This window comes from Neophocaena asiaeorientalis, unplaced genomic scaffold (assembly GCF_003031525.2).
Source record: "Neophocaena asiaeorientalis asiaeorientalis breed wild unplaced genomic scaffold, Neophocaena_asiaeorientalis_V1.1 scaffold469, whole genome shotgun sequence".
NCBI lineage: Eukaryota > Metazoa > Chordata > Mammalia > Artiodactyla > Phocoenidae > Neophocaena > Neophocaena asiaeorientalis.
Window position 1 is genome coordinate 225,715 of NW_020172691.1, and position 25,388 is coordinate 251,102.

The 25,388-nt window shown below is 54.1% G+C and overlaps 1 protein-coding gene across 1 annotated transcript; it reads left to right on the forward strand.

Annotated features, from left to right (window-relative positions):
• Positions 1-6,556: 6,556 nt before the first annotated feature.
• On the forward strand, positions 6,557-23,515 carry GNA15 (G protein subunit alpha 15). Its single transcript, XM_024739978.1, has 7 exons — positions 6,557-7,083; positions 14,942-15,126; positions 16,738-16,892; positions 17,516-17,644; positions 20,029-20,158; positions 21,390-21,543; positions 22,543-23,515. The coding sequence occupies exons 1-7, from the start codon at positions 6,939-6,941 to the stop codon at positions 22,767-22,769; spliced, it is 1,125 nt and encodes a 374-aa protein (XP_024595746.1). The 5' UTR covers positions 6,557-6,938; the 3' UTR covers positions 22,770-23,515.
• Positions 23,516-25,388: the final 1,873 nt, after the last annotated feature.

Below are 25,388 nucleotides of genomic sequence, written 5' to 3' on the forward strand. Positions count from 1 at the left end.
GGGCGCATCCAGAGTGTTAACTTCTGGAGGGGCCGGAGTGCCAAGATCCCGGGGCAAGCCCGGCTGCTGTGCCCAACCTCCCCGCCTGGCCCGCTCGCCTCTGAGGCGCTTGCCCGAGTGCCAACCTACCCCCACCGCTGTGTCACATCACCCAGCAGAACTGCCCTCCGAGTGCCAACGCCCCAGTGGTGTGAGGGGCCGTGCCGGCCGGCGGGGGTGACCTCGCCCGCTTGTATATTAAACAGTCCTGATTTCAGACAATTTAAACCTTAATCTATTTAAAAAAGAATATTATATAAAAATGCTGTTTTTAAACCTTTTGTCATTTGAAATGCATGTGTTGTCCGTGCGGGCTGAGGGGCGGGCACCGTCGGCTCAGTGCCAGTCTCCTGTGGCCGGAGCTGTCCGGGTTCAGGCAGCGTGTCGGGGCCCTGACCCCTTAATCCAGAGATACGTGATGGAAATAGACTTTTCATACCTTTCTCCTGAAATGAATTCTGTTTTAAATTGGAATAAATTTTGTTCCTAAACACTCGGCCCCCTGTGGCTTATTTCCTGTTCCTGACTGGGGGCGGGGGGCAGCAGAGGGGCCCTGAGGTCCCCGGGGTGTCACCTGACTCCTGTGTGGCCTGCGGGGCCCTGGCACCTTCAGGATGGGGTCCGAGGTCACGGGAGCCACAGCTCGGCCGCCCGGGGCGTACCTCCTTCCCTGAGCTCGGACTGTGGCCCCAGGGTCCCTGACTTCAGGTCAATGTGCTGTGCTGTGGGCCGGAGCATCCTGCAAGAGGAACTCTTCTTCGTGGGGGGCAGGGGACAGAGATGGGGCCTGGGCTCTGGGCCCAACTGGCCACTCACTGTCGAGGATCCTCTTGGGAAGACGCACCCCTCCCCCGGCCCCATTTCTTTCTGCAAACCAAGATGTTGGACCAGTGATCTCCCTGCCATCTCTCAGTCTTTTTTTCCTTAAAAAAAAATATTTTTTACATTGTGGTAAATACACATATAACTTACCAGCTTCACCATTTTCAAATGTACAGTTCAGTGACATTAGTTTCATTTGTAATGTTGTGCAACCATCAGCAGTAATTGTCTCCAAAACATTTTCATCACCTCAAACAGAAACTCCGTACCCATTAATCAATAACTCCCCGCCCCTCCCCCAGCCCCTGGCCCCCACCATCCTATTTTCTATGGATTTCACTCCTCCAGGGACTCCATGTGAGTGGAATCACACAGTATTTGTCCTTCTGTGTCTGGCTTCTCACTGAACGTCATGTCCTTCAGGTACATCCATGGTGTAGCAGGTGTCAGGATCTCTTTCCTTTTTAAGGCTGAATCATTCCACTGCGTGGATGGACCACCTTTGTTTATCCATCCGTTGATGGTCACTTGGGTTGTTTCCCCCGTTTCACTGTCGTGAATCACGCTGCTGTGAACACAGGTGTGCAAGTATCTCTTTGAGACTCTGCTTTCCATTCTACTGGCTATAAACCCAGAAGTGGAATTGCTGGGTCAAATGGCGATTCCACGTTTAACCGTTTGAGGAACCGCCAGGCTGTTTCCACGGCGGCTGCCCCATTTCTCCTTCCCACCAGCTGTACGCCAGGGTCGCATTTCTCCATATCCCCCTCCAGTTCTATTTACTCATTCATCAGCGGGATGGAAATGCCCTGAAGGCCCCGTGTGTGCCAGGCACTGTCCTAGGCACTGCATATACAGGGAGACAGCACTTATCACCATGACTCAATCTATGAATAAAAAAAGCAGGGAAGAGTCATGGGCAGCGATAGTGGCCATTTCAGGCAGGCTGTTCAGGAAAGCCCTTTTGGAGAAGGTGGCGTATGAATAGGATGCTGGAAGACGTGAAGAGAAGGGGCCATGCTGTGGTCTGAGGGAGGGGATTGCCAGGTGGAGGGCAGAGCACGTGCAAAGGCCCTGGGGCAGGACCAGCCCTGGTTCATTGGAGGAACAGCAAGGAGGCCCGTGTGTCTGGAGCAGAGTGAGTGAGGCAGAGAGAGGGAGGAGGGGAGGGCAGGGAGGGGACAGGGCAGGTCGTGCAGAGCCTTGTGGGCCGCGGGAAGGACTTGGGCTTTTACCCTCAGGAAGGTGGGACCCTGGAGGACTGTGGGCAGGGGCGGGACAGGGCCTGACTCAGTGCTCACAGGCGCCCTCTGGTGGCCGCTGCCGGGAGGACAGACTGTGGGGCTGAGGGCGGAACCAGGGACCCGGATGGAGGGGACTCAGCTGGACCAGGTGGGAGATGATGGAGTGGTCCCAGGTGGAGGCGGAGGAGGGAGTGGGATTCGGGAGGTGGGTGCAGAGAGGGAACCCGCGGATGCTGCCGGCGCGCCTGGCCGTCATGTCCCCCGCGGCCGGCAGGTGCCGCTCGCCTGCTTTCCGCGCCCGTCCGCGCGAACGTGCATCCGCTCCGGAGGTCCTCTCCGCATCCCGGTTCCAACAGGGAAACCGAGGCGCAGAGCGGCCGGGCCCTTGCCCTGACGGTAGGCGGCGCCCCCGAGCCTGGGCACCAGCCGCGACCCGGTGCAAAGTGAAAACGCAGGGCTCTTGTTACAAAACCAGGAGGCTTTCAAGACAGAAAACCTTCCGAGCCCGAGTGCCCCGCCCACCAAGCCGGCCCAGGTGGCCGGCGAGGGGATCCTGGGTGTTTCCTCCTTTTGGCTGCGGTGAATCATGGTTTTGTGAACTTGGGTGGGAAAGACCCTCTGGAGAACCTGCTTTCGGTATGGATATACTCGCAGAAGTGGAATCAAATCCGTGATTCATCAGTTAATAAAGGGAGGGGATGAACATTTGTACCCCAGCCTTGGGCCAGCCCTGGTGGGGGCGGGGGCATGACCTTGGGTATGGCCAAGGGCAGTGGCCAGGGAATGACCCAGCTGTGGCCTCCCATCAGCTGAGGACTGTGAGGTACTGTAAAACCATGTAGACATCCTATTCCTCATTAAACAGAAAGGGCATTTCTCATACCAAAGGAACAGCAAGGAGATCGTCATTTCTGAATAAAGGAGAGACTTTTGGATGGGATAAATTTAGGTCCATAAAAAACTCATCAGAGAGAATTCCCTGGTGGTCCAGTGGTTAAGAATCCGGGCTTCCACTACAGGGGGCACGGGTTCGATCCCTGATCGCGGAACGAAGATTCTGCAAGCCCGGTGGCACGGGCAAAAATTTAAAAAACAAACAAAAAAACCTTACCAGAGCTACTGGGGTTGTAAATTGGTACACGCACTTTGGCAAAAGAGAGTTAATATCTGGGAAATACCTTGTAACCCAGCAGTTCCACAGTTGGGTTTTTTTTTTTTTTTAATGAATTTATTTATTTTTGGCTGCATTGGGTCTTCATTGCTGCCTGCGGGCTTTCTCTAGTTGTGGCGAGCTGGGGCTACTCTTGGATGCGGTGCGCGGGCTTCTCATTGCGATGGCTTCTCTTGTTGTGGAGCATGGGCTCTACATGCACAGGCTTCAGTAGTTGTGGCACGTGGGTTCAGTAGTTGTGGCTCACGGGCTCTAGAGCGCAGGCTCAGTAGTTGTGGCTCACGGGCTTAGTTGCTCTGCAACACGTGGGATCTTCCGGGACCAGGGCTCGAACCCTTGTCCCCTGCATTGGCAGGCAGATTCTTAACCAGTGCGCCACCAGGGAAGCCCCCCTCAGGCATTTCTGATGGGCGTGCAAAATGGGAAAGCCACACCAGAAAAGCATTCAGCCGTTTCTTACAAAGTTACACGTACAAGTACCTTATGACCCAACCATCCCGCTTCTAGAAATATCCTAGAGAAATGAGCAGGGATGATGACTATAATGCATGCTTACAGCAGCACTGTCCGTGATCACCCCCAAACTGGGAGCGACCCAAATGGCCTTCTACGGGTGAACAGATAAAGGGTGACGAACCCACACAACAGAAAACTACCCAAGAGTCCAAAGGAGAGGGCTCCTGACATGCCTCACTGCATAGGCGGATCTCAGATGCTAAGTGAAAGAAGCCAGTCTCAAAAATTATACAGTGTATGATTCCATGTATATGACAGTCTCAAAAAGATTCAAAAAACCATAGCAACAAAGACCAGATCGGTCTTCCCTGGTGGCGCAGTGGTTGAGAGTCCGTCTGCCGTTGCAGGGGACGTGGGTTCATGCCCCGGTCCGGGAGCATCCCACATGCCGCGGAGCGGCTGGGCCCATGAGCCATGGCCGCTGGGCCTGCAGGGGTGAGGGCTCAGGTGAGGGTCTGGCTATAAAGAGGTACCTGGAGGGGGTTCTTCAGGTGACAGACCATATTCTGTCAACTGTTTTAGCCATAATTTACATGACTGTGTACATTTGTTAAAACACAAAACCGTACACCAAAGGAAGCACCTACCAAGCCATGTAAATTGAAAAAACAAAAAGCAAAATAAATCTTGTTACCAAAAATACCCCCCAAACACAGAAATACCATAGAAGTTGGTGCAGTACCGACTGCCCAGCAGGAGGAAGGGGGTCTTGTTGGAACGGGTATCTGGGAACCCTCTTGGGGCTGACGATACCCTGAATCTTGGCCTGGGTGGGGATCACGTGGGTATCAGTTTCACAGGAAATTATTAGGTTATATGTTCATGTTTTATGTGTTTTGTGTGTGTGTGTGTGTGTGTGTGTGTGTGTGTGTGTGTGTGTGTGTGTTTTAATTTTTAGTTCCCTGACCAGGGATGGAACCCACGCCCTCTGCAGTGGAAGGGTGGAGTCTTAACCACTGGACTGCAAGAGAAGTCTGTGTGTGTATTTTTTTTTAATATACGTTTTTTGGCTGCACCGGCTCTTAGTTGCAGCATGCAGGATCTAGTTCCCCAATCACAGATGGAACCTGGGCCCCCTGCATGGGGAGCGTGGAGTCTTACCCACTGGACCATCAGGGAAGTCCGTGTGTGTGTATTTTTTAAACACACACACAGCTCACCCTGTTATTCCCGAATGAACTAATAGGTGACAGGTGTCCCGCCAGGATGGCACCTCATCTGGAGAGGAAGCAGCTCCTCGCCTGTTTGGGGAAGTGGAAAGATTTGTTGTGAGGCTGAAGAAATTCACAGAGTATGGGCCCCAGAGGAGGGGGAATCAAGGCACCTGTTTTTATTTTAAGTCAGCGGGATGCCGCCCTGGCCCTGTGTGATGGGTTAGGGGCCTGGTGTCCTTTGGGAAACAGCGGGGTGGCCCCAGGTGCTCCCGGCCTTGCCCTGCCATCCACCCTCCAGTCTGTGACTCAGCCTGGCCTCTGGGTTTTGCCAAGCTGGTTACCTCCGTTCTGCTTCTGTGTGGCCCAGATTATTATTGCTGCTTTTCTTCACCTTCCCCGGTAGTGGGAAGTCACCCAGGCCTCAGGCCCCGGGGAGCACCCCCTCCTCACGGCCATCCGGTTGGGGGTGGGAACGGGGTTGAACAGGGCAGTGCCTGCCAGGACCCAGTGACCCAACGGGGCCCCTATCGAACTTCCCATCTGCTGGTCGTTATGAATCAACAGCGAAGAAAACCGCATTGGTGCCAGCTGGGGCGTGGCACAGGCAGACAGTTGCGGCTGTGTGACCTCAGGCACAGCACGCACCCTTTCTGAGCCTCACCAGTGCCTGTGGGAGGGGCCCGGGATCTCCCGGATTCTGTGTATCTCTGGGGGGGGAGGGGTGTTTGGGAACTTTCTAGAGCTTTCTAGAACCTCTCAAAGAGCATTCTGTCCCCAAACACAGCAAAGAGCTGCTGGATTGGAGACATTCTGTGGGGACGCAGCTACACAGCCACCCCTGTGTCCCCTCCTGCTTCTAAGGTCCTGAGGGCTGAGTCGTCAGGGAACGGGGGCCTCATGGCCTCGCTGGGATGCGGGCTTGACTCCCAAGGTCCCCCTATGTCCAGGCTGCTTGTCCAACTTCTCCTCCCAAATGCCTGTCTTCTCAGAGTGACCTTCCTTGACCCCCTGTTTCAAGCCACACATGAGCCCCCACCCCAATCTCCCATCCCCCTTCCCAGCTTTTTTCCTCTCACAATTTATGGCCATCTGATAGGCTTAGATATACATATATTTAAGGTATTTCTTTATCTGTCTGTCTAGAGCATAAGGCAGGGAGATCGGGTTTTTTGTCATTTGGGTCCCTGCTGTGCGTAGAATGCCTGGCACACAGTAGGCGCCGCATAAATGTTTGCAAGAAGAATGAATGGCCCGGTTCCAAAGTCCCAAAGCTGCCAGCTCTGCAGTTGAGACTGAGGCCCCACGGGTGGGAGAGGCTCCCCGGGGGTTGTCACTGCCTGGCTGTGCCTCTATGTCCCCATCTGTGCAGCGGGAATGGCAAGGAACTTGGGGTGCTGTCCGCATGACCAACCCCCAGGGCCCCGTCAAACACAAAAGCGCTTAAAACAGTAAGTGACGCTGGGCCCTGGCTGTGCTTTTAAAAAAGACCTTGTGGGGTATTCTGATGACTGCTTCTAATTGGCCCAGAGGAGGGGCAGAGGTGGGTGGCCGGGGCCGGGCGTCAGAGGCCCAGGAGGACAGGGTCCACCCCTTCTCCAGAATGAGGAAGGAGGCCCAGCGCAGACCCAGACTTCAGACGCCGGGCCTTTCCTCCCCGCCCCGCCCTCCCCCGGGGCGCCCACCTCGCCTCTCGCTCTACTGCCGTCAACCTGTCGGGCCGGGCCGGGCAGGTCTGGGGGTGGGCGGGGAGCCCTAAGCCGGCATCTCCTCTCCTTCTCCCCCCCTGACCCGCCGCGCAGGCCTCGCCGAGCTGGGCCGCCGGGTGCCCAAGGCCGGGAAGCCGGGGGTCCCAGGGGGGGCGACCCCCACGACGAGGGAGACTCTTGCCGCCGGCTGTCAGAAGCCCACCCCGGAGCGGCCGGCCGGGGTGCCTCCCGGGGGGAGGGGGCGGGGGCGGGGGCGATGCCGCCTGGTGCCCGCTGAGGCCCCACCATGGCCCGCTCGCTGACCTGGCGCTGCTGCCCCTGGTGCCTGACCGAGGACGAGAAGTCGGCGGCCCGGATCGACCAGGAAATCAACAAGATCCTCCTGGAGCAGAAGAAGCGGGACCGAGGGGAGCTGAAGCTGCTGCTGTTGGGTGAGTCCGCGGCCACCCCGGGCGGGACAGCCTGGGAGCCCACTTTCAGGATAAGTCGACTGAGGGCCGGTTCCTAGTCCCAAGGGGTGAGCTGTGGGCCCGTCCCGCGGTCCGGCCATCTCCTGGGCATCTGCAGGAGCAGAGGCGGTTTGGGCCGGCGGCCTGGCTTCTGTCGGGCAGGCCCGGCCTGCCCCACCGGTTCTGCGTCACAGGAAGGGAATGAGCCGCGCAGCCCGGGGAGCTCCAGCCTCGCCCTCCGAGACCCTCCCGTCCCTCTGGAGCGCTGGGTCTGTTCTGGTGGTTTATCAGCACGAGTCGTGTGGGCAGAGAGAGCATTGCCACGTGCCTCTGATTGATTGACTGGTCGGTTCATTCATTCAAGACGTACTGCGTAATTCGTGGGGGCACAGCGGCAGAGGAGATGGGGTGTGTCCCTGCCTCTGGGGACCTCAGCTTCCGGTGGGGGAGACAGATGTTAAGTCCCCAAACTAATAAGCAGGTAAAATAATTTCCAGCAGCACGAAGAACAGGAGGAAAATAGAACAGGGTGAGGGAGTGGGGGTGACTTGGGTGTGGTGGATTGGAAGCCCCTGAGACCTCATGTCTTCTTGTCCACGTGTGTCCACTCCCCCAGCCACCTTGCCCTGTGTATGACCCTGCTGGCCTAAGCCCAGGGAAGCCAGCCTTGGAGGGTCTCCCGGGACTGCCTGAGCCCTGAGCGAGGGCCGGGGAAGTGTTCCAAAGTCCCATCTGCCTGTCCTGGGGCAAAGAGCCTGGTCATCTGGATGGCCGTCCTCTCTCTTCTCTTGCTCAGTGGCAAGGGGCAGCCCTGAGGGGTGGAGAGAGAGGAGAGGGTGGGGGCATGGGACCCCAGTGAAGCTGTCTGAGCCTGGAAGGTTTTAATTAAGAATTTAATTTCATAGCTATCTCTATTCATTTTCTGTAATAGCTAGGCTAGTACATATATGTTATTTACTAGCTTTTAATAAATAGGGCTATTCCTTCTTGAGTGAGCTTTGGTTATTGGTATCTTCCAAAGAATTTGTCCATTTCTTCAAAGTTGTCAAATGTATAGGCATAAAGTTGTTTATAGCATTCCCTTGTCATCCTTTCATGTCTGTGGGATTTGTAGTGATGTCTCCTTTTTCATTCTTTGTCTTTGCTCCATTTTTCTTGACCTGTTGGGCTAGGGGTTTGGCAGTGTTAGTGATACTTCCTTGCACATCTCAGGTTTTCTTTAACCACACCTCAGGACCTTTGCACTTGCCATTCTCCCTGCCAAGGGCTCTCAGCATCCCCCAAGCCTTTGCATGGCTGGTGCTCTCACTCCTTTCACTCAAGGCAGGTCTCAGCTCAAGTGTCACTTCCTCAGAGAAGTCTTCCCTGATTTCCCGGGCTTCAAAGTCAGCCCCATCTTTCTTTCTCGCCTGATTTTTCTTCATACCACTCACTCGCTGACGCTCTCTCTCAGGTGTTTTCTTGTTTCCTTGTTTATTGTCCGTCTCTCCAGTTACACAGCAAGCAACACAGAGGTGAGGACCATGTCCATCTTACTCACTCCTGTGTCCCCAGCATCTATTTCAGGAGTACGGTGACCTGACGTAGAGCAGATACCCGATGCATGATTTATAAATGAGTGAATGAATGAATGAATGAATCCTGTTTCAGGGATGATTTTCCCCAGAGCTGTACCATATCTTCCTGGAGCTGGGAAAGTCCCTTGCCCCACTGACCACGGCACAGCCAGTCCCAAATCAGGAAGCCACTTCTGCTGGTAGGGGTGGGAGAGGGGAGAGGGGAGGTTGTCCACATGCCCAAGCACAGATGGTGGCCCTATGGACAGCCCGCTGGACTGTGATTTCAACACCCCTATCCAAGCCCTGAGAGCTGCTTCCACACCTGCCCTCCTTAAAAACAGGAATTGAATCCAAAAGTTGTTTTGTTTTTTTGTTTTTTCTGGGAGGTGGCAGACCCTTTGGAGGAAGAAGGCCAAGGGGCTGGGGGGTCTGTCCCTGACAGGAAGTGGTCACCACGTTGAGGAGGGGGAAAACTCAGAATAAGGCAATTAAAGGAGCCAGCTCTGTCCATACTATGTGAGGTAGGAACCACTCCAGACGGGGAAACCGAGGCCCAGAGAGGTGAAGCGACCTGCCCAAGGTCACACAACCAGGATCGGAACCTAGAATTCTGGTTCCACAGTCCACACGCTTGACTGCCCTGTGAACGTGCCTCTACAGAAGCCCAATGACAGATGGGGAAACTGAGGCCCAGGGCGGCGGCAGGATGGGTCTGGGGTCTGCAGCCAGTTTTGAGGCAGAGCTGGGCAAAGAAGATGAGCTGTCTGCTCTCAGGCAGCTCCCTGTGTCCCAGTGGCCCAGTTTCCTGGGGGAGGGTGGCGGGGCTGGGACTGCCATCACCCATGGAAGGAGCTGCACAGTGTCTCGCGATGCCTGGGGCTTGGCACGGCTCCTGGCCTCTGCAAGTTTCTACTTCCTCACCCACTCCCAGAAGGAAGCAATCACTTCCCGTCTGGCTGCGAGGACGCACCAGGTGGCAACAGCTCTCCCCGCAGCTCCCAGTCCCATTTGGGGGGCTTGCTGAACCACATAAGGAGAGGGAACAGAGAGACTCCTGATTCCTCAGTGGCTCCAGGACAGTCACAGCCGCAAAGGTGGAGTTTTTCAGACTTCAGGTTGTGAGCCACTTGTGAGTCACAAAACCCAAGCTGTGGGTGGCAACCAGGATATTTTTTTTTTCTTTAATGAAACAGAAGAGGAAAAAAAAAAAAAGAAATCGGTGCATCTCAACAAAATTAACTGTTGCGGACTTCCCTGGTGGTGCAGTGGTTATCCTCCTGCCAATGCAGGGGACACAGGTTTGAGCCCTGGTCCAGGAAGATCCCACATGCCGTGGAGCAACTAAGCCATGCGCCACAACTACTGAGCCCACGTGCCACAACTACTGAGCCTGCGCTCTAGAGCCTGTGAGCCACAACTCCTGAGCTCATGTGCCACAACTACTGAAGCCAGCGTGCCCAGAGCCTATGCTCTGCAACAAGAGAAGCCACCGCGATGAGAAGCCCGCGCACCACAATGAAGAGTAGCCCCCGCTCGCTGCAACTAGAGAAAGCCTGCACGCGGCAACGAAGACCCAACGCACCCAAAAATTAATAAATAAATAAAAATTAAGTTTCTTGGTGAGGTCTTTCTTTGTTCTCCACACTTTTGGGGGCAACCCAGAGGAAGGTCAAAGGGTGCAGCCCCCTGCCGTAGGTCTCACCGCCGTCTTGGCAGCACCCAGAGGAGCCGACGAGCTTCCGAGCGTCCGTAGAAACATCACATGAACTGATACTTTGATGAAGGTGAAGGATCCACAAGGGCTTGTGTTTACTCCTCTGCTTTTCCAGTAGCTGTGTGACCCTGGGAAAGTCACTTCACCTCTCTGAGCCCCCACGTCTCCACTGCGAATGGGAAAACAGTGGGAATCTTAGTGACGATAATTCAGGCAGTGCCTGGGGAACTTCCCAGAATGATTATTAAAAAGCCCGTAAGCTCTGGACTCAGAACCGGGTTTGAGTCCCAGTTTGACCACCCACCAGCTGCATGACCCAACCGATCTGGGACTCAGTTGCCCCACGCGAAATGTGGAGCCAAGAGCCATTCCTCTTGTGGGCTCGGGCAAGCTGGTGCGTGTGGACCCCCCGTCACCCTAGGAGGACAGGGGGGCTTACGGTACCTCTTCCACCTCCAAATAGCAGAAGCTCCGGACACCAGCCCATCTCCCAGGTTTCCCAGTGGGAGGCGAGGCTGTGGGTTTATCTCACTGCCTGTGGTAGTCAGAGGTTCTACTGCAGGAATATTTATTGAGTTTGATGTATCCCCGTCCTGAAATCCAAGGAATCTGAGACACATGTGGCTTCTTACTGAAGCATTTCAGATTGTGGAACTGTGGGGCGTTTTTTGTTTGTTGTTGGTTTGTTTGCAGGAAACTTTTTATTTCGGAATCATTTTCGAAGGACAGAAATGTGGCAGAGATAGTCCGGAGAGTTCCCGTCTCCTCCTAAACAGCTTCCTCTCGTGGTGACATCTTACATAAGTGCCGTGTGATCATCACAGCTGAGATATTAATGTGGGAACAGTACCATTACATTTCTGTTAACTAAACTCCAGATTTAGATTTCACTGGTTTTTCCACCACGGCCCCTTTTCTGTTCCAGACTCCAATGCAGCATCTCACATGGCATTTGAGGGTTTTTTTTATTTTAATAAGTTTATTTATTTTATTTTTGGCTGCGTTGGGTCTTCGTTGCTGCATGCAGGCTTTCTCTAGTTGTGGCAAGCGGGGGCTACTCTTCATTGAGGTGCACGGGCTTCTCATTGCGGTGGCTTCTCTTGTTGCAGAGCAGGGGCTCTAGGTGCATGGGCTTCAGTAGTTGTGGCACGCAGGCTCAGTAGTTGTGGTGCACGGGCTTAGTTGCTCCACGGCATGTGGGATCTTCCCGGACCCGGGCTCGAACCCATGTCCCATACATTGGCAGGCGGATTCTTAACCACTGCACCACCAGGGAAGCCCTTGAAGGTTTTTTTTTCCCCTTTCTTAACTTTTCATTTTGAAATACTTTCAGAGTTATAAAAAAGTTGCACCGGATTCTTCTGCAAATGTTAACATTTTATCACATGCCCTTTATTCCATCCCACCCTGCTCTCTCTCTCTCTCTCTCTCTATATATATATATGTATACACACACATTATATATAAGTATATGTGTATATACTTATAATTTACATAATGCAAAACTATAGTTTATTTGTTATACATTTATATATTATATTTAATACATACGTATTCATTTTTATCAGAACCGTTTGCGAGTAAAGTTGCAGCCCTGACACCTTTTCCCCCCCAGGTACTTCAGTGGGTTTACGTCCCACTAAAAAGCAAAGACCCCCCCAGGGCAATGGTGAGCAGGTGTCACCATCACGTCCCGCTGGCATTCCCAGTTTCTCCATGAATGTCCTTTAGGGCCATAGAAAAGTGACTCTTTTCCTTGGATCTCGAGTGCAGCGGTGTCGCTGGGTCCTGCCCTCGCTGCCTTCAGAATTGCTGGGAGTGGGAGGGGACGAGAGCCCCCCAGGGGCGGTACAACAGAGTTCTACCCCGTCCTCTGCTGCTTCCTACACTCCCCGCCTCCTCCCTGCTGTGTTTCCTCTGCTCCTTGTTCCTCTTTCTGGCTCCAGCCAGGGCACCCCTTCCCTTTTTGCTGCTGCTCCCAGTTCCTCCTGCACAAGTCCCCTTCCCCACCCCTGGAGGGACACCCACACCAGTGTCCCCCAGGAGCCGACAGGGTGACAAGGTGTTGGAGGTGGTTCCTGACCCCACACCTCCCGCCTGGCTATCATGCCCATTTCACAGACGAGAAAACAGAGGCTCAGACAGGGAGATATCAGGGCTCAGACAGCAGGGAGCCAGGCCTTGCTCTTTGAGCTTCCAAAGGTTCTAGTGTTGCTATCCCAGACCCATGACCGGCTTTTTGACGTGCGACCCTGCACTCAGAAGGGCCCTGTGGTTTCATCCAGCACTTGGCCCTGGAGATTCTGTAGGTGAGCCTGCAAGGACCCCCTCCCCACTCTGGTCCATCAGCAAGGTCGTGTGTATTCTGTCTCCCAAATATCTTGTGCATATGTCCTCTTCTCTCTAGCTCCACGCGGCCACCTGGGTCCAGCCTGGACCAGAACAGTCCCATCTGGCTGGGTTCACCCCTCCCCAACCTGCCCTCCCCTCAGTAGTCAGGGGCCACCTGTGAGCCCCTGAGTCAGGCCCCACCCCTCCTCTACCCACAGCCCACAAGGCCCTGCATGACCTGCCCTGTCCCCTCCCTGCCCTCCCCCTCCCTCTCTCCCCCTTGATCACTCTGCCCCAGACACACAGGCCTCCTGGCTGTTCCTCCAACATGCCAGGCATGGTCCTGCCCCAGGACCTTTGCATGTGCTGTGCCTGCTGTTGGGAATGCTATTCCCCCTTCTCTTCTAATGAATTCTATCATCTGCCAGCTCTCAGATGAGATGTCACCTCCTCAGTGAAGCCCTCCTAGATTACCCAGCCTAACTCAAAGCCCCCTTCTCCTTAGAACCCCTTCCACAATCATAATTTCACCTCCTACCTCTCTCCCCCTCGCTCACTCAGCTCAAAGCACACAGGCCTCCTCGCTATTCCTCCAACACACCAGGCCTGGTCCTGCCCCAGGGCCTTTGCACGTGCTGTGTCCACTGCCTGGTGCTCCCTCCTCCAGATCTTGGCACGAGAGCAACCTTCCCAGCCTTCAGATCTCAATGCCAATGTCACCTCCACTGAGAAGCCTTCTGTGACACTTAGCTGTAGTAGTCACTTAATCACTCTTTATCTATTTATCTTATTGTATTTCCTTCACCAAACTTTCTCTTCCTGAAATTATTATAGCGAATAATAGTAACAGTAACTATAATCATGGTAAAGACCTACTATTGCTAATAATAGCGGACAGGAATGTAGCTCTCACTATGTCAAAGCACACTCTAGGCCAGGGGTCCACAGACTTTTTCTGTAAAGGGCCAGATGGTAAATCTTTTCAGCTTTGCAAGCCAGAGGGTCTCTGACTACTCAATACTGCAGCTGTCCCGAGAAACCAACCCTAGATAATTTGTATACAGCAAGGTGCGGCCATGTGCCGATAAAACTTTATTGACCAACCCTGAAACCTGAATTTCATGTCATTTTCAGGTGTCACCAAAAAGGACTCTTTGGATTCCTTTCAGCCATTAAAAAACGCAAAAACTGTAACCATTACAAAAATGTAAAAACTGTAAGGGTGAAAAGAATTAGAAATATAAAAACCATGCAAACTGTAAAAATTTGCTGGCCATGCAAGAACAGGCAGCTGTCAGGAATTCCTTGGTGGTCCAGTGGTAGGACTCAGCGCTTTCACCGCAGGGGACCCCGGTTCCATCCCGGGTCGGGGAACTTAGATCCCACAAGCCGCGTGGTGTGGCAAAAAAACAAAAACAAAAACACAAAACAAAACAAAACCCCAAAATTAAAAATAAAAACAGTGGCCGGCAGGCCGTGGTTTGCTGCCCCTCCTGGGACAAACTTTTGTTTTTTTTTTTTTTTTTTTTTTTTTTTTTTTTTTTGGGGGATTAAAAATAAAAACAGTGGCCGGCAGGCCGTGGTTTGCTGTCCCTCCTGGGACAAACTTTTGTTTTTGTTTTTGTTTTTTTTGTTTTTGTTTTTTTTTCTTCTTTCCTTGCGGTATGCGGGCCTCTCACTATTGTGGCCTTTCCCGTTTCGGAGCACAGGCTCCGGACACACAGGCTCAGCGACCATGGCTCACGGGCCCAGCCGCTCAGCGGCATGTGGGATCCTCCCAGATGGGGGCACGAACCCGCGTCCCCTGCATCGGCAGGCGGACTCTCAACCACTGCGCCACCAGGGAAGCCCCAGGGACAAACTTTTAATGAGCTAGTTTACCCCTCACGTCCACCCAGCAAACCACGTTTCACAGGTGGGGAAACCGAGACATAGAGCCATGAAGCTGCTTGCCCAGGATCACAGAGCGGGGATTTGAGCCTTAGCGGCGGGAGGTGGCGGGTGGTGGGAGCCCCGGGGGGCTGAGCTGACCGCAGAGTCATCTCCCCAGGCCCGGGCGAGAGCGGGAAGAGCGGGTGGTGGGAGCCCCGGGGGGCTGAGCTGACCGCGGAGTCATCTCCCCAGGCCCTGGCGAGAGCGGGAAGAGCGGGTGGTGGGAGCCCCGCGGGGCTGAGCTGACCGCGGCGGGTGGTGGGAGCCCCGGGGGGCTGAGCTGACCGCGGAGTCATCTCCCCAGGCCCGGGCGAGAGCGGGAAGAGCACATTCATCAAGCAGATGCGCATCATCCACGGGGCGGGCTACTCGGAGGAGGAACGCAAGAGCTTCCGCAGCCTGGTCTACCAGAACATCTTCGTGTCCATGCAGACCATGATTGAGGCTATGGAACGGCTGCAGATCCCCTTCAGCTGGCCCGAGAGCAAGGTGAGCCTCCCGGGTCTCACCGCATGGGCGCCACACTGGGAGGGGTTTCCTTAGGACTCCGGGGTGGGACCGTGTCCCTTCAGATCCCCTAAGTCCTTGTTGAGAACCACCTCCTCCAAGGTTTCCTGGGATCCTCTTCTGCATTCCAGGCAGCTCAGCACCAGCGGGTCCCCCCACCGACCTCGCAGGTTCCCCGTGGACCCCCAGGGCTCAGCCATCTCTCCCTTGGACCCCACGGTGCCTGGTAGGAGTCCTGAGTCAGTAGGCGTTTTGTTCTAGAAATATTAGTACGGTGGACTGGTTCCTGAGCCCTGCCCTACCATGCTGGGGGGAGGGGTGCTATGCAGCCTGTGCGTCACATCACCCTTCTCTTTAAAATTTTTATTTTATTGTGTGAAGAACACTCAACCTGAAATCTATTCTCTTAGCAAATTTTAAGCGCACGATGCGGTATCAGTAACTGCAGACACAACGTCATCAGGGAGAGCTCTAGAATGTATTCCGCTTGCCTAGGGGAAACTTTATTCATAGCAACCCCAGCTCCCTTCCCCTAGCCCATTCTACTCTCTGTGTCCATGAACTTGCCTCTTCCAGATGCCTCATATAAGTGGGATCGTGCAGGATCTGTCCTTCTGTGACTGTGTTATTTCACTTAATATGGTGTCTTCAAGGTTCATCCACATTGTCCCCTGTTGCAGAATTTCCTTCTTTTTAAAGGCTGAATAGTATTCGAGATATATCTATCTTTATCCATTCAACCATCGATGGACATTTAGGTTCTTTCCACATCTTGGCTGCTGTAAATAACACTGCAGTGAACCTGGGTGTACAGATTATCTTTTCAAGATCCCAGTTTCAATTCTTTTGGATAAATACCCAGGAGTGGAATTGCTGAATCATAGAGTAGCTCTATTTTTAAAAATTATTTATTTATTTGCCATGTCACATGGCTTGTGAGATCTTAGTTCCCCGACCGGAGATGGAACCCGGACCCTCAGCAGTGAAAGCGTGGAGTCCTAACCACTGGACCGCCAGGGAATTCCCAGTGGCTCTATTTTTAATTTTGGTGGGAACCTCCATACTGTTTTCCACAATGGCTGTACCAGATTGCATCGCCCCAGCAGTGCATGAGGGTTCCAACCCACAAGACCTCAGGACTGGTTCTTTCTGAGGCCTCTCTCCTTGGCTCATAGATGGCTGTCTTCTCCCTGTGTCCTCACGTGGTCATCGTTCTGTGTGTGTCTGTGTCCCAATCTCCTCTTCTTACAAGGACACCAGTCACATTGGATTAGCGCCACCCTCATGACCTCATTGTGACTTCATTACCTCTGTAAAGACCCTATCTTCAGACATGAACAACAGGAGTGCCTGCTTCCGGTGCAAAGAAAGGAGGACAGAGAGAGAAGAGGTTACTGCCCCAGGCAGGGTCACCCAGAACTGACTCTCCCTGCACGCAAGCAAGCCCCTGCTGGCCCCTCGCGCCGCGGTGCGCTCTACCTGTGCCCACCCTTTGTGGATGGACGCCGGCACGAAAGGGGGTGGAGACGTCAGGAGGGCAACCCGCCCCGCCCGGCTGCTCTGACCCGCCCCCGTCCGTCTGCCCCTCCCCAGCACCGGGCCAACCTGATCATGAGCCAGGACCCCTACAGGGTGACCACCTTCGAGAAGCACTACGCCGTGGCCATGCAGTGGCTGTGGAGGGACTCCGGCATCCGCGCCTGCTACGAGCGCCGGCGCGATTTCCACCTGCTCGACTCGGCAGTGTAGTGAGTCTGCGGTCCGCGGGGACGGGCGCGGGGTCGGGGTGCCGAGCGCGAGGCAGTGCCAAGGCGGAGCCAGAGGAGACCCAGTCCCAGGGATCGGAGCCGGCAGAGGGGCCTCAGGCTGGCCAGCTCCCACCGCTGGGAATGCTGTAGGTGGTCTTGCCCCAGGGGGAAGGCCGTCCCTGGGGAGCCGCTGCTCCCCAGGTGACACAGCTCCTGGGGTGCACTGTTCATGGGGTGACATCATTCCTGGGGTGACACCGTTTCTGGGGTGACGCTGTTCATCATCATGCCGTGAAGCTGTCCTGGGTACGACGCTGGGTGTCTAGTGCTCCAAGCTATCACTGTTCCTGGGGCAGTGACACACCTGGGGTGACAGTTTTCCCAGGGTGACGCCCGCGCCAGTGAGACCGTCCTTGGGGGTCACGCTGCTGAGGGTGAAGCTGCTTCTCTCGATGCTCCCATGGCCTTGGGCTGTGCTCCTGAGCCACCTGGGACCCCAGAGATCCTGGCCCTGCCCTGGGGGCTCTCTTTCCCCCAGCAAGGTCTTCACCAGGCCCTGGGTGGTGGGCCTGAGAAGCAAAGGGAGGTTTCAAGGCCAAGACTCAGGGCTTCTGGCTCTACAGCTACCTGTCAAATCTGGACCGCATCACGGAGGAGGGCTACATCCCTACCTCACAGGACGTGCTCCGCAGCCGCATGCCCACCACCGGCATCAACGAGTACTGCTTCTCCGTGCAGAAAACCAACCTGCGGTGAGCGCATAGCCTGGTGGGTGGAGAAGGCTCCTGCTGGAGGGGCAAAGGAACTGGGGCACTGAGGGATGAGTAGGAGTTGCCTAGTCCCAGCCCCCAAAGGGGCTGCCAGGCTGAAGGAGGCAAGGCTGGACACAGACACCTCCAGCCCCTCCATGGAATCAGGACTGGGACCTGGGGGAGCCAAAACTGAGCCCCCAGAGCTCTGGGAGGGTACGTCTTCCTGGAGGAGGGGACATTGTTATTAGGGCATTGAAGAATGAATAGGAGTTCACTGGAGCTAGGAGGTGATGGGAAGGAAGAGACAGAGACTGTGCAGTCAGGGCTAGACCAGCGGGATTGATTTGGGGCTGGGGAAGCTCACCCTTTGAGCTTCCCCAGCCCCAAATGAGGGTTGAAGCTGGAAGTCAGGAGACCCAGGAGAAGGCAGGAGCCATGGTTCAGGCAGAAAGAGTTGGGAAGTGCCCGGGAAGTGGCCTTGGGGATGGAAATGAGGGGTCAGTGCGAGAATGCTTTCTGATGTAGAATGGGCAGGACTAGATGAGCATGGGATTTAGGGCAGAGAGTCAAAAGTGACTCCCTATGGGTTTCCCATCAAGGTGACAGAGTAGATGGTGGAGCCACAGTGGTGGTGGCAGGATAGGAGGTGTTATAATAGATGATGAACTCATTTGGGGCAGGTTGGGTCTGAGGGGTCTGGGGCATCTGGGAGGTGGCTGGGCGCACACAGGCCTGAGCTGGAAGCCAGAGGTGTGGGTGGCCAGTGCAGCAAAGGATGGTCCATGCAGAGTCATGGTCAGTGTCAAAGGCCAAGGAGAGGTCAGGAAGAATGCAGTGAGAGAAGCGACTTCTGGGAGTGGCCTTTAGAGAATCCTCAGTGACCTTAGTGGCCTTTAGAGAATCTTCAGTGACCTTAGGCAGGGACCTGTGGAGGGTGCAGGGTGATGCTTGAGACCCTTCAGTGTCCAACCCACCCATGTTGATCCCTTGTTTCCCCGAACACCCCCTCCCCCGGCCCCATGTTGTTCTGGCCTCTGCCATAGTCCTTAGCAGGAAGGTTCATAATTTATCTGTTTGCACTGGGTCTCCTCCACTATATGGAGAGACCCTCAAAGTTAGGGGCTGAGTTTGCTTCACTGGTGATGATCAGCTGAAGGTCAGAGTGGAAGTCTGGAAATGTGAGTGGATGGTTGGAAAGATGGATGGATGGATGGGTTGGTGGATGCATGGATGGATGCATGGATGGGTAGGTGGGTGGATAGATGGATCAATGGATGGGTATATGGGTGGGTGGGTGTATGTATGTATGAATGGATAAATGGATAGATAGATAGACAGATGGATGGATTGATGGGTGGGTATGTGGACGTATGGGCAAATAGATGGGTGGGTGGGTGATTGGTTGGATGGATGAATAGATGGATGGATGAGTTGGTAAAAGTTTAGGAGTAAAAGTAGTGGTTGGGGAAGTTCAGAAGTAAGGCTGGGCCGAGGAGGGGAATTATCAGATGGGGAAACTTGAGTCTGTTCTTAGGCCAAAGGTGAGGGCTCAGAGGAAACTGAGACTCCGAGCTGAGAGGCTGGCAAGTAGCATACCCCACACCTATCTCAGCCATCGGAGCCCCAGTCTCAACCGCTGCATCACACACCCCGCTCTGGATACGGGGTTTGAGGGAATCTGAGGATCATGAGAGAGGCTGCTTTCAGGAATCAGGAGCTGCAGGCATCAGCCTGGATTTTCCTCCGGTACAGCAGGGCAAGTCTCTTCTTGCTCTGAGGCTTCTGGCGTTTCCTTCCAGCTGCCTGAGTAATGGTCCCATCCCTGGGGAAATGACACAGGGCTTGTTATCAGTAACCCACGTTTCTTAGAAGAGAGAACAGAAAGGCAGGAGGGCCCAGGCTTTTGCTGTGGTGCGTCGGGGGGTGGAGGCGAACCCTTTCCCTGGGCCACACACAGAGGGGATGGCATTTGCCCATCTGTGTGGCCACTGGACACTCCCACGGTCAGCTAGAACACAGCTGATGGGAAACTGAGTTCTGGAGACGATCTGCAATTTCCCTCTTGTCACCCAGCCAGAACCAGGGCAGAGTGAGGGCAACCAGCTGTCTTCTACCATGGGGTAGAAATCAGGCAGCCCAGTGTAGCAGAAGCTCTAGAAAGTGCCCTCTCTCCCTATGCCTCAGTTTCCTCATCCATAAAATGGGCATAATAGCGATACTTGCTCCCTGGGGTGAAATGCTGTAGCACACAAGGTGGCTGGCATCTATTCTTGTTGCTATTAATATTGCCCATGGCATGTCCCAGCCATGACTGGGGTCTGGGACCCCTCGTCATGGGGCTCCCGATTAGGCCTGAACTCTGAAAGGGAGTTTTTCCCGGTAAGGATCGTGGACGTCGGGGGCCAAAAGTCAGAACGCAAGAAGTGGATCCACTGCTTCGAGAATGTGATCGCCCTCATCTACCTGGCCTCGCTGAGCGAATACGACCAGTGTCTGGAGGAAAACAACCAAGAGGTGAGGGGCCACGATGGATGCAGGGGCACCATTTCCCCTGCTTTTCTTACCCCCATCTTGGCCCGGGGACCCACAGCTGAGCAGGCACTCTTGAGTGGGTCTTTGTGTGTCTGGCGTGGCTTTGAGCTTCACCGTCCACTCTTTTGTGGTCAGACCATTGAACCCCAACACACAGATCTACAAGCATTTGTGAGGCCAGGACCCTGACACACACACACACACACACACACACACACACACACACACACACAGAGTCGGACACTCAAGCCTCAAGGCACACACACACCCCTGCACCCCCTGAAGCACAATGTAAGCTATCCTGGGAATGTGGGTCATGGGGACAATGTCCTGCTTTTACTCAGAATTCTTCTCCTTTTCGTGAACTCTTCTCCTAATTAACCCCCGGCGTGAAGGTCGGACACATTATCATCTCTGACATGTGCACTTTTCAGGGTTAAAGTTTCCTATAGACAGTTTCGGGATCCAAGGATCAGATGTTATAACTTCGACTTTCAAACTGAATCAGATAGAATCAATTTGAGGTCATTCTGACACAGATCTTGCTCCAGTCCAGCCACACGGGATGTCCTAGTTTGCTAGGGCTGCTGTGAGGAAGTGCCACAAACTGGGAGGTGGTGGGCATGGGGGTGGGGGAGAGCTGAAACAACAGAAGTGTATCGTCTCATAGTCCTGGAGGCCAGAAATCTGTGGTCAGGGTGTCAGTGGGGCTGGTTCCCTGTGAAGGAGAATCTGTTCCAGGCTCTCCCAGCTTCTGGTGGCCACTGGCAATCTTTGGCATCCCTTGGCTTATAGAAACAGCACCCCATTTTACCTCCATCTTCACGTGGCCATCTCCTTGTGTCCTAAGTCCCCTTTTTATAAGGATACCAGACATTGGACTTAGGGCCCACCCTACTCCAGTGTGACCGATTCTTAACTAATTACATCTTCAAAGACCCTATTTCCAAATAAGGTCTCATTCTGAAGTTCCAGGTGGACATGAATTTTGGGGGTGGGGGGGGACACTACCCAAACCAGTACAGGCACAAAACCATCTCGGGCATACATAGGCAGCTGGCCACACCATCCTCAGACCCAGCTGGGTGGGAATTGGGGAGCCTCAAGCTGCTGGATGGGGGGCCGACAGCCCCATCTCTACGTGGGGAGAGGGCTCCTGTTTGGGCCCAGCTGGCCGTCTGGATCAATGACCTGCTTGTGCCCCCCAACCCAGAACCGAATGAAGGAGAGCCTGGCCCTGTTTGGCACCATCCTGGAACTGCCCTGGTTCAAAAGCACTTCCGTCATCCTCTTCCTCAACAAAACCGACATCCTGGAAGAGAAGATCCCCACCTCCCACCTGGCTACCTACTTCCCCAGTTTCCGGGGTGAGTGGTTCTAGAACTTTCTATCCCTTCACTTCCCAAAAGCAGCTCCCAAGAGAGATGCTGGTCCAGGTCCTACCCCAGCCTAGAGCCAGTGGGGTTTCAAATGCAATGGGACAGGCCTGAGTTCCAGACCCATCTTTGTCCTCTGCCCAAGATCTCTGAGTCTCAGCTTCCCCCTCTGTAGAATGGGGATAAACTAACAGAAGCCTTCATACTGGATGCTGAAAACAGCAGAAATTTTTCCCCTCACAGTTCAGTAGGCCAGAAGTCTGAAATCAAGTTGTCAGCAGGGTTGGTTTCTTCTGGAGGCTCCAGGGAAGAATCTGTTCCAGGCCTCTCTCCTAGCTTCTGGTGGTCACCTGCAATCCTTGGCATTCCTTGACTTGTAGATGCATGTCTCTAATCTCTGCCTCTGTCACCACATGACTTTGTCTCTGGTTGTCTCTTGTCTTCTTATAAGGACACCAGTCATTCATTCATATATATATATATATATATATGAATATATATATTAATATTCATATATATATATATGAATGTGAGATGGTGGTGGGGGGAATCGCATGTGTGCCTCACCAGGATGGCCATCCTTCCCCCCTCTCTCTCAGCCTCGGTTTCCCCATTTGCACCTCCCCAGGATGTCTTTCTCTGCAGTTCCAGGCTCCCATCCCCCCAGCTCCAAGCCCAGCCAAGAGAGAAGGTCTCTTTTTAACACAGTTCAGCCCAAAGTCCCAGAGACCAGTGTCATTGGTCCATTCCAGATCATGTGACCTGCATGAACACATACCTGATGCTCTTATTGGCTTGGCCTGAGTCAAGTGACCAGCTAGAGAGGCAAAAGATGGCGGTGGCAGGCAGGAACTTTGGTGGGTGGTCCCTGCAGCCCTGTTGCTGCCCATATTGGGGACAGGGTCTCCAGAGCCCACCTTGGTCCCAGGAGGGAGAGGCTCCCACCTGCCCCGTGAGCCGTGTGCCCTGACTGCCCACCCCTGTCCCCAGGCCCGAAGCAGGACACGGAGGCAGCCAAGAAGTTCATCCTGGACATGTACACTGGCATGTACAACAGCTGCGTGGACGGCACAGATGGGAGCAGGAAGGGCTCGCGCTCCCGCCGCCTCTTCAGCCACTACACGTGTGCTACGGACACACAGAACATCCGCAAGGTCTTCAAGGACGTGCGGGACTCAGTCCTGGCCCGCTACCTGGACGAGATCAACCTGCTGTGACCTAGGCCCAACGCTCCGGACTCAGACCCGCGCGTGGCAGGCGGGACCTGAGGGCGGTGGGGGTGGGGTGGGCCAGCGCTCAGCGAACCCAGGTGCCCCTTGTCACTCCAGCCCCAGGCCCAGGTGGCAGAAGGGCCACGAGTGAGCCGGGGTGGAAGGCCGATCGGCGCCTCCTCCTTTCTCCGCCCCTCAGCAGAACAGCCTCTGTGTCTTCCTTTCCTCGACTCACTGTATCCCCTTGGAGAGGGAGCACAATGGCCTTTTGGGAGGCCGGAGTGCAGGAAAGGGTGAAGAGAGCAGGGGTTCCAGGACTTGGGTGGATGGGGTTCTCTCAGGACCCCCACCTCCAGGTATGTCCCCCCTTGGGCAGGGGTCTGGGACCCTTTTGGGGGTGATGCACCAGCCCCGGGACAGGGGAGTGGTCCTTCATGCCGAGGGACGCGGACTCTGGCGCCGCCTAGCGGAAAGGAGCCGCATCCCAGCCTGAGGTCTGCGTAGCTCAGGGACTTGCGTTTTCTTACGAGAAAGACGCCCAGAAAACGCCGCCGTATCAGAGCCTCGTGGTTCGAAGAGTGTTCTGCCCCAGTTTTCAGATGAAGGAAACCGAGGTCTACAGGCATCCCCCGCCCCCACTTCCTTACCAGGCTGGGGGCCGGGCGTGCTGCATCTTACAACCTTCTGTATTTATTACCTCACCTTCTGCGGGACCCCTTGAAGGGTGGACATTAAAGAAATGACATTCTGGAGATCTTTGATTTCTTAGGGGCGTCTTGTTTTAACAACCAACCCCCTGCCCCGCGCGGTCCCATCTCAGGTCGTCTGTCCCGGGCAGGGTAGCAAGGAAGGAAGAAGCTCTACTTGTGCACCCACTTGTGTAGGGCATGGTACACAGAGCTGTGTGAGACTGTGTGCACTTTGAGCCAGGAAGTGGAGTTCAGCCTCTCTCCCTGGCCCCGGGGACATTTGAGCTGACCTTCTGTTGCTACTCACCCAAAATTCCAGCAGCAGCCACCACCTATCCCTGATGGAGATGATGATGACCCCACTTACTCCAGATCCTGGTCTCCCACCATCCTCAGGGCAGGCCCATGTAGCACGAACCCCATTGCCCCCATTTTACAGATAGGAAAACCGAGGCACAGAGAAACTGAATAATTTGACTAAGGCTAAACACCTGGGTGGTGGCCAAGCCAAGATTCTATTATTCATTCAAGAGGTTTTTTGGTTTTTTTTCTTTTTAAAAAATAAACTTTAATTTTTAGAATAGTCTTAGGTTTATAGAAAAATTGCGAATACAGAGGGTTGCCTTATGAAACCACACCTGATTTCCCGTATTATTAATATATTAATATGGTACTTTTTTTTTTCCATTAATGAACCAATATTGACCCATTATTAACTGAAGTCCAACAAATTTCCTTTTTTCCCCTAATGTCCTTTTTCTGTCCTGGGACCCCACCCAGGTTCCCACACGACATTTCATCATCACGTCTCCTTAGGCTCTTCTGGGCTGTGATGGTTTCTCAGACTTTCTTCGTTTTTGATGACCTTAACAGTTTTGAGGAGTGCTGAACAGCTTTTACTTTCCCAGGGCTGCTGTAACGAAGTACCACAGACAGAGGGGCTTAAAACCACGCAAATGTATTCTCTCACAGTTCTGGAGGCAAAGTCTGAGACTGAAGTGTCAGCAGGGCCGTGCTCCCTCCAGAGGCTCTAGGGGAAAGTCCTTCTTGCCTTTTCTAGCTTCTGGTGGCTCTGTGTATCCCTGGCTTGTTGCTGTGTCCCTCCCGTCTCTGCTTGTGTCTTCACGTGGCCATCTCCTCTTGTGTGCGTCGGTGTCCAAATTTTCTTTTTACAGAAACACCAGTTACGCTGAATTAGGCCCGCCCAAATGACCTCATCCTAACTTGATCCTATCTGCAATGATCCTATTTCCAAAGAAGGTCACGTTCCCAGATACCTCTCCTAAAATGTATTTTGTCAAACGTCCTTTGGTTGAGTTTCGTTTGATGTTTTTCTCATGATTAGACTGAGGTTTAGATTTTAGGTCCGAGGAGCACAGAAGTGAAGAAGGTTTTGTCCCATTATATCAAGAGTACATGCCGTCAACATGACCTTGGTCCCCTGAGTTAGGCACCCAATTCTTATTTATTTATTTATTTATTTATTTACGGCTGCATTGGTTCTTCGTTGCTGCACGTGGGCTTTCTCTAGTTGCAGCACGTGGGCTTCTTATCGCGGTGGCTTCTCTTGTTGCGGGGCACGAGCTCGAGGCGCGCTCAGCACCTGCCAATGCAGGGAGCATGGGTTCGAGCCCTGGTCTGGGAAGATCCCCATGCTGCGGAGCAACTAAGCCCGTGCACCACAACTACTGAGCCTGCGCTCTAGAGCCCGCGAGCCACAACTACTGAGCCCACGAGCCACAACTACTGAAGCCCGTGAGCCACAACTACTGAGCCCGCATGCCACAGCTACTGAAGCCCTGTGCGCCTAGAGCCCGTGCTCCGCAACAAGAGAAGCCACCGCAATGAGAAGCACGCGCACCGCAACGAAGAGTAGCCCCTGCTCGCCACAACTAGAGAAAGCCTGCGCGCAGCAACAAAGGCCCAATGCAGCAAG